General features: G+C 41.5%; 1 protein-coding gene across 1 annotated transcript in view; it reads left to right on the forward strand.

Annotated features, from left to right (window-relative positions):
* Positions 1-874: 874 nt before the first annotated feature.
* Positions 875-12,567, forward strand: part of HPRT1 (hypoxanthine phosphoribosyltransferase 1) — a gene marked incomplete at its 5' end in the record, with an annotated part of 15,532 nt that continues 3,839 nt past the window's right edge. Inside the window, 5 exons of the mRNA XM_010715191.3 lie at positions 875-990; positions 2,375-2,558; positions 7,285-7,350; positions 8,249-8,266; positions 10,233-10,315. Of these exons, the coding sequence (XP_010713493.2) occupies positions 875-990; positions 2,375-2,558; positions 7,285-7,350; positions 8,249-8,266; positions 10,233-10,315 (467 nt within the window). The remainder of the gene's footprint in view (positions 991-2,374; positions 2,559-7,284; positions 7,351-8,248; positions 8,267-10,232; positions 10,316-12,567) is intronic.

Below are 12,567 nucleotides of genomic sequence, written 5' to 3' on the forward strand. Positions count from 1 at the left end.
ACGATCGGAAACGCCGGAGCCGCAGCTCCAGAATCGCCCCGAAATAACTTCCTTTCGCGCTAACCGGCGCTGCGCCGCTTCCTATTCCTGTCGCTTCTCCTCGCGCGCTGAGGTTCCGCTCCGTGCGGCCGAACCCCGCGCTGCTGGCGGTGCCCGGCCCCGCAGGAGGAAACCTCGGCGTGCCTCGGAGCCTCGGCTACGTTTTGTGCTGAGAGCCTCCACCTGCGGGAGCGAAAAGCGGAGCGGTTACAAAACACGCCGTTATTGTCCGCTTGCGGCTGGCTTAAAGCTCGTGCCGCTCTGATGATGTGTCCCAGCCGCAGCTCTGGGTGTGTAATCATATGCGTGTATTAATCCCTCGTCCTAATCAATACACGCGTGCCCGCGTTGCAGGCTGTGCCGTGCAGGGGATGTGCCCGCAGCTCTGAAGTAGAGCTTTGCTTTCTGCCTCGGGATCTCGGAGCACTCTGATCCCCAGCCCTTATTTTGCCCCCTTCCTGCAGCCGTCCCCCACCTGCAGCCGGCTCTGAGCTCTGCTGTGATGTGGATCTGGAAGATGCCCATGTTCCGAGGCCTCCCTGCTTAGTTGCCAGTGTGGGTTTTGCATTACACCGCTAAAATCAAAGGTGTCATGAAGCTGCTTGTTTTTTTCAATGAAATAAGATCAGGCAGGATGTAGTGCTTTCATTTTTATGCAGTGTTTCGGACAACTCCTGCAAGCTGACGCTTTCTGCTGTGTTCACCATGACTAATGCTTCTGTAGAGGAAAAAAGTCAGGTGATCCCAATGAGTGTAACATGTTGGGTAAAGCAAAAGATTTACACTTTCTCACTGCAGGCTTTCTGTAAGTCTTAGTAGAAATCTCACCTGATTTCCTTTTCAGATCGGCGATGATGAACAAGGTTACGACCTGGACTTGTTCTGCATACCGAAACATTATGCGGATGATCTGGAGAAAGTCTATATTCCTCATGGGCTCATCATGGACAGGTTTGTTTGCCTTCAGACACTGCACTGATTCCACTGCCACTGATAGCTTGCTGCCTGGTCACTGTCTAAATAGATTACATTTAATTAGAGACTAAGTAGTACATGTGTTAATTAACTGTTTCTTGTTTGGCTTCTAAGAGTCTGTGCTTTTGCAATTACACAGTTGTTTGGAAATTTGTCATAATCCTCAAAAGAAACAAGGTGGTATGTAGCAACCGCGATGCCTTCACGGAGTTTCTTTGATGTTTTACCTTCTTAGAACCTAATGAGAGCACATTACCTGTTGTGCTAGTTCAGCCTGAAACAATTAGACTCTCTTGAACTTCCCTAGGATGTTAACAATCGTAAGTTCTTAATCACACCATTGTAGACTTCGCTGTGTTGTGGTAGATAAGCAATATCCAGCATCCTCTGCTTGCTGGTGGGTCCAACCTTGTCGTCTGTGGTTGCTGAAATCTGTGGTGTGCTCTGCAGGTTTTATCTCATGCAGTCAAGAATGGGTCCATAAGCACATAAGATCTTGTTTTGTTTCCCTTTGTGATGCTTGCCTAGTTCCTGTTAGAATGAGCAGCAAATTCAGAGCGGTTCTGAGTAGATCTCTGAGAGGTCTTAAGAATGGGAATGCTTCTAGATTGTGCATAGTGCTGATCAATTAGATTAAATGTTCCTATAAAATGTTGTTTCTTTAAATTGTAAATGCTGTAATAACTTTGCAATGGAAGACCATATATAGGAAAAGATTGGACCATGTACACATCATTGAGTAATGGATGTAAAGTTTATAGTGTGGGCATTCCCCGAGTAACCTGCTGCTGCTCTGTAAATGCATACCATGCTTTCTAAGATAAACTGCAGTACAAATTTAGAAACAATGATTGCAGAAAAACAGTGCAGTGTTCTCTTGCTCTGCCTTGTTGTTGTTGTGCTTTGCAGTTGGGACAGATTTGCAGCTTGGCAAAATATAAAGCTCTCATTTACAGTTGGACAGTTCTCTTGCTCCTTGGTCAGTGAGGGCTGCTGTCTGTATGTATTGATTTATTTTGCTCTTTGCATGGAGGTTGAACCTATGTTTGAAAGGGGAGAACACCTTTATGTGGCTTATCTGCCAGTGAAACAGTTTCAGAGTGTTAAGATTTGCTTTGGCTGAGCATAAAGTATGAAAACAGAGGAGTTTGGCAGCGTTACTGTTTGATTAACCTTGAAAAGCAAAACTGGGTTAGCCAGTAGTGTGTAAAAGTGGCTGAAGTGGTAGGCAAACATTTCTAAGCAAAATCCATTTCTGAGTTTGCATGTGTTTGCTGCTGTTGTTTGCAAGACAAAATACTGCAATGGTAAGCAAATAGAATGTGTTATGACAGCTAACTCTTGTGTTTTTTTTGTGTAGGACAGAGAGACTGGCACGTGAAATTATGAAGGGCATGGGAGGACACCACATTGTAGCTCTCTGTGTACTAAAGGGCGGCTATAAATTTTTTGCTGATTTGTTAGACTACATCAAAGCACTGAACAGAAACAGTGACAAATCAATCCCCATGACTGTGGACTTCATTAGGTTGAAGAGTTACTGTGTAAGTGTATCTGCAATAATCTGCCATTTTTATATAAACTAACTTCTAGTTAACAGCACAGACGGTTTAGTATTGTGACTAAATATAATGAAAACTTTGCCTAGATGTGCCCATGTCATACAAAAAAAAATGAGAGAATGAAGAGGGGAAAAAAGTCTCAAGTTAACTTGTTCTTTGCCTATCTTGTGTAATCTATTTGCTTTTAGTCTTTACATCCTCAGTTCAGTAAAGACCTCATTTACAGCAAAGAGGCCTTTGCTGTGTCCTTTATACGTTCAAGAATTTCCTCTCTTCCTCATCTCTAATGCTGTGAATAATACAGAGGATTGTCCTGCAAATATTGTGACCAAAAAAAAATTCCAGAAGTGTTGATGTGGCTCAGACATCATTCACTGGATTGAAAGAATGGAAAACTGCAAACATGGCTGTACCCGAGTTCCCTCTATCATCTTTTGTTTTGCTCAGCTGAACAGTGAACAAATTAATTATGGCCTTAAGGAAATACTAGATTCCTACACATAGATTTATGGTTAGTAGCCACAGAGTATGGTGCTACCTTTTAGTAACTGTGTGCAGGTTGCCTTGGCTTCATGATCGTTAAGGCCTTTTCTAACCTGAGCAAATCTATGATTCTATTCAACTCCATGGGAAAACGGAGCATGAGGTAATGGGTAATTTTTTGATAGAGGAAGTATGAGATTTTGTTGTGTAGGTCAGAGGAAGGGGCGGATGCGAGCACTCTCTGTTTGCTGACTTAGCAGCTGAGTCTTGTGTTTTCTTGATAATGTTTGAGGGTATTTTTGAGGTCGTCTGTCAGACCACCTGTAGTGTGGAAATTGTTAATGCTTTTTTAAATTCACTTTGTGGTATCAAAAAAAGTTGTTTCCGAAGGTTATGCTGTTAGTTCTGTGTCTGAGCACCCTTGTATTCAAGTCAGCAGTGTGAGCTGTTGTCACAGTCACAGAGCATTGCCTGCTCGAGTAGAAAAAACAGAGGTTGCTAAATTAGAAACTCAGCTTCATCATTCATCTCATTAAACCATCCCCACATAGCTGGGAAGCTCACTGCACGGGACAGCAGCTGCATGGTGCTCCCTTTCTGCTCCCTGCAGAAGGTTCTGGCTCCCTCTGCCCATCCTACACAGCCACCACGTGCCCACACAGCACCTGCCAGCAAGCTGGATGTTTCTGTTGCAGGGCAACACTGAGCAGCATAGGAAATGATGAGTCCCACCTTTGTTGGCAAGGAAATTTCTACCTTCTGCTTTCTTCAAGGGTCACATCCAGTAACTTATTTAAAAGCACCCTTCTGCTCTCTCCACTTCCTAAGTAACTTGGAACAAACTGTTGGAAAAATGTTGTGAAACACCTGAAAAAAAAAAAAAAATCATGTTGAAAAGCAAGTCTTGTTCCCAAGTAAGCTTTCTTTGTTCAGCTTTGTGCATTGGGCAGTGCTTTGATGCTGCTGCTTTTGTTTATTGTCACCCAAAATGATGGCGCCTTGATTCTGTTCAGGAAATAAGCAGCAAAATAAGTAATGGAAATTATAAGCTTGTTTTGTTTTTGATGGCAGGAAGGATTAAATGAAGAGAAAGGAGAGAAATGTGCACAGAAAGCTGTCTAAGCAGAATATTTTGCTCTAGGTGTTGGCTTCAGGGTTTTTGTTTTGCCAGCCAGTTCTATAGAGGGAAGTTTTCTTGTTGCAGAGGAGGAGCTGCAGTTACCTGATGCCTCCCCCAAGGCAGTATTTATGAGCATTTCATAGCTGTTGACTCTCTTAGGTGGTTATTAATATCCAGACTTGTATTCTTTAGGCTGCACAGCTTGATGGACTGGGTGAGAGTGTCCTGACAGAAACGTGTGTGTCGCTGATTGACCAGATTTTCCATTATTAATAGTCCTGCAGTGCTAGATTGGCTCCATAGTTTCTATTCATGCTTTACTAAACGAAGGACTTGGCATTCTTAGGGATGAGAAAACCTTCACAAACCGTAGCAGGCAGCTGGAAGTGGAGCTCTCCTGTCATTGCCTTTGGATGCAATTGCTTGGTCGTGCTGCCTGCCTTGCCAGGCCGGGTGTGTGATGTTAAAAATACCACAACTGCTCAAATAAAGCAGCCCAACTCGTATCATGGTTCTAAAATCAATGCAATTGACGTGCTATTCTTATTTGAAAGCCATCTTTTAATATTTGCAAGCTTACGTGTTACTTGTTTCATAAAGCAAAGTTTGTGGTGTGACTGCACCCAGAAATAATTCTCAAAGAATATGGAGATAATCATGCTGTGATTAATCATCGCTTCCGACTCCTGCTTTCAAAGTGCTTACAAATGGATTGTAATGATCTGGCAAGCTGCTAAGAAGTGGAGAGACTGTTTGTGATCAGAACTGGATCGCCGTGTTCTTGACAAGCAGTTTATTTGTGCTAGAAGCATGGCATTTCACCAGCCCCCTGTGTTTAGAGGTGGACTGAGGTCGCTGATGTGCAGTCAGGAAGGGCAGCCAGAGGCCAGCAGGTGTGCTGCACATCACTGGGGAAGGTGGGGCTTTTTGGTGGAGCACAGCAACGCTGAGGTAGAACCTCGTTGGGCTGATGGAGGCAGCGCTCTGAAAGGTCTCGTGCTACCCAGGCCTCATAGCAAGCAGTGTGAGGAACTTCAGTGCTTTTGGAAAAGGTGATCTTTGAGTCTCTGGTCAGGAGTTATGATCTTGCAGTGCAGTGTTGTTTTTGTTTTCCAGCAGTGACAATGGAGACGCAGCGAAAACAGATCTAACATCTCTTCTGTGCTAAGCCACAGAGCAGTAAAGTCTTACCAGTACTGAAATCAGAAGTAATAGGCCTGAAGATAATTAAAACATTGCTTAATTATTAAACAAAGTTCATTCCAGTGGAAAGCTGGTTAGAACCAGCATTGGAAATTAGTTAACCTTTTTTTATCCTTTAATTGCTCTGGAGCTCAGTGCCCGCATAGGAGTGCAGGTAAATATGTCACTAACGATTTGTGTTTTGTGTTCAGGTGTAGCAATTTGTGTGGTTCTCGGTGGGAAGGAGAAGGAAAGTTGCTGTTAGTCAGATTGTTCTCTGCTGATCTTTAAATTTGAACATGCACAATCCAGAGGTTTACAGTGTTCTGCAGAGTTCTGTGGTGTTCTCCTTTGATTGTAGTGTGTTGCTTTGAAGCCAGAGAGATGACCAGGAAACTCATCTTAATGTGTGTGCTGAGTGCTGGGCAATCATCTGTGCCCGTCACTCTAATGGAACAAATAATTGCAGCATCTTTCTTTCATAAGGAACAATGCTTCCATGGGACAATGATCGACTCTGTGTTAGTGGAGGAATAGATAAGAGAGAATCCTGCAACATAAACAAGGAAGAGCTCAAAGAAGCTGTCACTTCAGATGACTGTAAGACGGGATGAAGGCAGGAGCTGCCCCTCAGCATAATGAACGCAGCACTTCACCGAGTCGTGTTCTTCTGATTTGTCTAAGCAGTGTCTCAGGCACCCAGCAGCATTGTGCATATCTGCTGGGATGGTTTGGGCAGCCTGTTGTTGGACTATTTCAGCACAGCACTATTTATGTTGTTCAGTTTGGTTCTGTTCTGCTGCTATGGAAGTGCTGGAACAGCCGAATGTTTTCATCAAATGGAGCAGTATAACTCCAACAGCTGTTATCTTTAGAACATACTGTTAAAACTGTAAAGATGCTTTTTCTAATAGTTAGCTTGTGGGTGGGGATTTTCAGTATTGTGCTGTAGGAATGGTACACAGGAAGTATTTCCAGGTTTAACCATCTGCTTTTACATCCCCTCAAGCTGTCAGCGCTTCGTTATCCGAGAGCACTGACATCACTGCCCAAAGGATTTCAATGCTTTTTCTCTTTACTGTAATCCCTGTGTTACATACTGTATAGCCAGTGTCTGCATCTCTCTAAACCATTTGGTTCCTTTTTTTTTCTTTTTTTTTTGTGTATGATAGATAACATTTCAGGTTTTCTCTGCGATTCATACAGGTGAATACTTGTCCTTGAATACCTATCTGTGAAAGCAGGAGGTTGTATGTGGCCACCTCTTTCCTTGTGTTCCCATCTCTATCTACTATTTCTGGTTTTTGGCAAGGAACTGATCATGCAGCAAGCTTAGGCTTTGATGCAGGGCAGCAAAATAAGAAAAGCTTTCTTTCTAAAGGGAAGATACGTGGTAAAGAGCTATGAGTAGAGAGTTTGACAAGAGATACAAATTTTCAGATCAAATGGTTAAATTGTAGGATAATGGCATCACCCATAAGTAGTGCAGCAGTGAGCTTAGCACATCTGATGTGAGACACTGCCGAGGTTTGAAATCAGCTTTAATAAATGTCAGAGGTCTGAAGTGCTCCTCGTCATTGTTTTTCACTTTCTCTATGTAACAGCTCCTTGAGGACTGTGTCAAAGCCCTGTTCTGCTGAAACAGCACTGTTGTAGTGATAGCATTGGGAACCTGTGTTGCAGTTTAATTTCTACAACAAATTATTAGATCATTATTACCCTTTGTCGTAAAATAATTAGTCATGCTTCTCTGTCTGTTTTGTAGCTTATTTTTCTTATTCTCACTTGTAATTTCTAAGTGAATAGGTGCTACTGGTAGCATGAATACTGGTTCATTATGTACTTTGCAATTTGGGTATTTATTGGAAGAAAGATGACTTCAATTCTGGTAATGCTAATGCTCACCATTCTCTTTCTTATTAGAATGATCAGTCAACTGGAGATATAAAAGTCATTGGTGGGGATGATCTCTCAACCTTGACTGGAAAGGTATGGTTCTTCGTGTGTTTACAGAAACCAAAAAGGAAACAACTCCAAAGAATCCAGACAAAGACTGTGTGCTTTCTTAACATTAAGGGTTAATAGAGTGGGGTTTTTTTAAGAGAAAATGGATATGTTTCATTTTAAGTATTCATGGCTGTCATTTTGTGACATGCACAAGCCCCACCAGAGCCATTGGTTTAGTTTCAACTTAAAAGGAAATGTATATATATTCAGTGTCCTCAGTATGAGCCATATTCAGGGTATTTGTTTCTCTGTGGAGAAGAGCAATCCTGTCAGGGTTGTTGTCTTCAAGCTACCTTTAGAAGAGTGTGGCATTATTTATTTACTGTGCTGATGTTTCATTGTGGTAGTGAAGGGAGCTCACCCTGCCTAGGCACCTAACGTGCTGGGTTAGCAGCTGAGGGTCCTGTTACAGGTAACAGAGAGAGAGGGAAATGCAGAGAATGTAAATTGGGAGTCTCCTTTTCTTCAGGGGCTGTACAGAGGTCATTGAGCTGGGTATCTGTGAGCAAAACACCGCTGCCTCCGCTTCATTGCTTTCCCCTTTTGATTACATATAAACAGTCTGTAAAAAATTGTGATGCATCTCAGTGTGAAGGCCATAGGTGTGACAAAACTGCTTGGCTTTATAGCATGACACTCCTTGCATTATGAGAATTTAAAGACCATTTCAGACCTAGCATGAGATACTGAGGCTGATTGTCACTGCAGCATCGGAAATGTGAGCTAAGTAGGATCCACTGTTACATGGCCAGATATGTATAAATCATGGTATAAATACTTAACTGCATTAAAAGTGAAACTAATAAGTTATAGGATATATAGAAATTGTGTATTCTTTAAATACTAATTGATTCTTCTTATCTTTTTTTCTTTCCAACAGAATGTTTTAATTGTAGAAGTAAGTATTGTGTTTCACTTCAGAGTTTTCTGTGATTCTGTCACTTCTTACTATCGTGATTTATTGTTACTTTTTAAAATTCTTACTAAAAAGTGACCTGAGCAAAGTGAAATTAAGCATGTTAGTGTTTTGGCAGGCTAGGAAGTTAAGCTGAAGAGCAGAAAGAAGTTCCTGGTGGGAATATCCTAAAATAGTGAGAAACAAAGACAAGCCCAGCCCTGTGTATGATTTGTTTAGAGAATAGAGACATGAAGAATGCTGATTCCTAATCAACATTTTGCTGTTGCTGATTCCCATATCTCTGTCTTGCTGCTGTTCTTGGGATGATACTGGCAACACTATCTATAGCTGAGTGTGATTTCCTGGTTGCTTAGTTCTGGCTTTCACACCTCTTTTATTGTTGGACAGCATTGCTTTGTTCAGAGGATGCTCTTGAATAAGATGGCTGATTTGAGGATGGGGAAGCAGAAGCACTAGACAGGAAAAATGAATGTGCAGTGTAACAATGTCTTTAGGCTCCAAGTGATGGGAGTGGCTTTGTTGGTAAGCACAGGAACAGCAGTGGCAACCAGTTCAGCAACCAGAAAGAAAGCTCTTTCTCCTGTCATATTATTCCACAGGAAGCATGTTCAGTTTTAAAACCAAACTAGTATGTATACAGCAGTCATCTGTGACCAGTGGTCTCCTTCAAAGAGTATTTTGCTTCAGATAGGCAGATGCATTTAATTGTGTATCTGCTCCATTTCAGATGAATGTATGCCTTTAAAGTGCCAGGCAGCTAAGTGGGTTAGTTTCTCATCTGCTCAGTGCATCACCTCTCCATCTTATGCATTGTCAAATATAAGCCCTTTGACCAACCACCATTGTTGCAGTTAAACAGTATCTTCTGCACAGGGCACTAAGATGTTCCATACAGCATCCCTTTGATGTGCAGTAAACCCCATGAAATGGAGATTTGCCTCCAAAAAACAGATAATCAAATAGTACGAAGTCACTATAACTTCTGTTTTGACTTGAGAGCACAGAAATGGCTGCTTTTGTTTATACATCAGCTTTTATCCATGTATGTCTATCTTTTTCTTGAGTTGATAACCATAAATAAAAGCCTTAGCTGCTAAAGGTGGTATAGCTGACAGGTGCTCTGTTGACATCGATGTGTTATTGATGTTTTTTAATTGAGAGTCCTGAGAAAATAAGCAGAAATCAGGAGATGATAGAGTAGGCATTGCTACTTCTGTGTTATCTGCCTCTTCACTTCAAATAAACATCCATGTTCCTGCCAGGGTAAGGACTGTCCCTCTGGACATCTTGTGATGTGTCAGTCCAAATAGAATATCCATTTCTGGTGCTTCAGTTTTGAGTCATATGCTATTTTTTCTGCTTGTATATGTAGTAAGTGGGATTAAAGTGATGCATCAAACTTCAGTTTAGTGTATCCAAATAGAAACTGTCAAACTGCACCCTGATATTACCAGTACAGTTTCTTTCTTTATTTTAAAAATTTAACGTAAATTGCACTCCTTTTTTTTCTTTAATTACATTAAGAGTTGTGACTGTTTTCCCTTCTTATGTTCCTTTTCTTTCTGTTGTATACAAGTGTCTCTGAGCTCAGCTGCAAGATGGACGCTGTGCTTATAGTGTGAGAATTAGACATTGTTTGTCTGATTGCTGCAAGGAACACGAGCCATAAAATCTGCCAGAGGCGCCAGGAAAATCATAGTTCATGCTTTTGAAGTAGTAGTTATCCATAAGAATTAAGAACCATTGTTAACTGTTGTGATCTCTTTCCTGAGCACAGTGGCTTAAGCACGAGGTGGTGTCCCATATCCCTTATACCGGATGATGAACAATATTATTACAGCATGTTGTCGTGTTATTGCAGATGAGCAATTTCTGCATTAAAAACTTGAAGTGCTGCTTTGACAGGTTTCATGTTCTCTCTCTCACACGGCATTTTTAATTTCAGGATATCATTGATACTGGGAAAACAATGAAAACGTTGCTGTCTCTACTAAAGCAGTATAATCCAAAGATGGTGAAAGTGGCCAGGTAAGCTTTTAATTGTGGTTATTTGTGCTGTATTTCATCTTCAGAGTGACACATGGTGTAAAAGAAGGTAATGTAGAATACAATCCCATAAAAGACAAACAGGAAGGAACACTTCTTCAGAGAACTTGGAGTTCAGTGTATAAATTACACTTTGCCTGTTGTGACAAGGCAGAAACACTGTTCTCTCCAATCCTATTGCTTAAAACCCTTCTGTCTCAGCAAGGGATAGCTTGTGCATGTCTGGTACATGCGTTGCTCCTTGATGTCTGGGGTGGGAGGTTTCACTGATGTCGTACTTGGTTTTAGAATGGAAGAATTAAAATCTTTGAGCTTAAAGAAATCACCCCCCTAACGATGGCAGAAGTATTTTCAACATGAATAGAGTTCATAAATACAGACTTTTAATGGAGATTAGGATTTAAAAAATAACAGTGGTTATCTCAATACATCAGTGTCTATCTGAGCATATTTCTGTTTGCACTGTTTGCAATTTCAGTATATTTCAGTGGTGTATCTGTGCAATGAAGACCTTTTTTTGGTCTGGTGCCTGTAATTGTAGAATTAAATTAGTTTGCATGCTAACATTACTGTTTGTGTAGGGTGTATAGTGTAGCTGAGCTTTAGAGGTCACTCTGTGAGAGTCACCCAGCCATATGCTCTTCCAGGCTTTTCTACTTAGTTGCATCCTTAATCAATTAGTTTTGAAACATTTTCTAATTAAATCATTTAAATTTAATAAGGAATGCTGTGGATAATAATAACAGCTAATATCAGCATTCCTCCTACATCTTTTTAAATCACATCTTTTATACTCCTATGCTACAGTTGTGTATTTTGCAATAAAAGCATAATGAGTGCTGGGGATTAGAGATAAACCAGAGCTGTGTGTAATATCTAATCAGTTGTGTTGCCATAACAATGTCGAAGCAGTTGTTAGATGTACTAGAATAGCTCTTCATGCTGATAATCCGAGGGTGACCTGCTGAAGGTGAGCTTTTTCTTCCTGGCTGGTTAAATGTACCAGATTTTAAGCAATTGTTGCTGCACAGTACCTTAACACTGCAGTCAGTATACATCATGAGTATGAAACAGTGTGAGCCAAGTCCAGTTTCCTGTTGTTTAAACCTGTTATAGTAGTCAACAAAGTCTTCAAAGGCTGAGCATGATCTCACTGGGTAGTCTCAAGTGTCGTGTTCTTAATTGGTTCACTTGCCTTTCTTTTCTTGTTTTCTTTCTCTCTGACAATTAATCGATTGTAGCAGGGAAATGTGAATTAATGCTAACACTAATTGGGGTTTGCTTGATCAAGGCCTACACAATACTCAAAAATTAAGCCTCGAGTAGAAGTTTCAGAAACAGAATGTCTAGAATTGAAACTATGGATGTGACAAATGAAGTCTCACCTTCAGAGGTGATCCAGGAAAGGAGGAGGTCTGCAAATACAGAGTTATGTTGCTTTGTCTCTGCATTCGGCCATCACCCACCTTTTCCTTTCCTGCCAAAGTCTCTCTCACTCTCTGATACAAACAAATGTCAGGATGGTGGAGTTCTCTTCTAAAAGGTAGATGTGCTCAACTGAATAAAGAGCAAGTCAAACTGAACTAGCGAGGTGTCTCTATCTGCTGCAGTACCCCCAGCTCTGTATCTTCCTGTTTCTTACACCTCTGACGTTTAATTCTGGGGAAGTGGAACTGGTTTGTATCAGCTGAGCATCAAAACCTGTTAACCTTTTCTTTATAGGGGTAATTAGTATTACCAGTGAAAAACAATTGAGGACACGTTGTGCAACTGAGGTTGTATTAAACCAGCTGATTTTGCTTCGTAATGCTGATAATCCAGCTGGTTTGGCTGGATCCCAACTCTTTATCTCTTTACCTGTGAGCTCAAGTGCTTGCAGCTGAAATTTCTTAACACACAGAAAGCCTCACTAAGTCACTTTTAGCAACAAAAATCCATACAGATTAAGATCTTCCAGCCTCTTTCTTGAATCACAGAATCACAGAATTGTAGGGGTTGGAAGGGACCTCTAGAGATCATCGAGACCAACCCCCTGCCAAAGCAGGTTCCCTACACCAGGTCGCACAGGTAGGCGTCCAGGCGAGACTTGAATATCTCCAGAGAAGGAGACTCCACAACCCCCCTGGGCAGCCTGTTCCAGTGCTCCGTCACCTCACCGTGAAGAAGTTCTTACGCACATTCGTGCGAAACTTCCTATGCTGCAGCTTATGTCCGTTTCCCCTCGTCCTGTCTCC

This window comes from Meleagris gallopavo, chromosome 9, assembly GCF_000146605.3.
Source record: "Meleagris gallopavo isolate NT-WF06-2002-E0010 breed Aviagen turkey brand Nicholas breeding stock chromosome 9, Turkey_5.1, whole genome shotgun sequence".
NCBI lineage: Eukaryota > Metazoa > Chordata > Aves > Galliformes > Phasianidae > Meleagris > Meleagris gallopavo.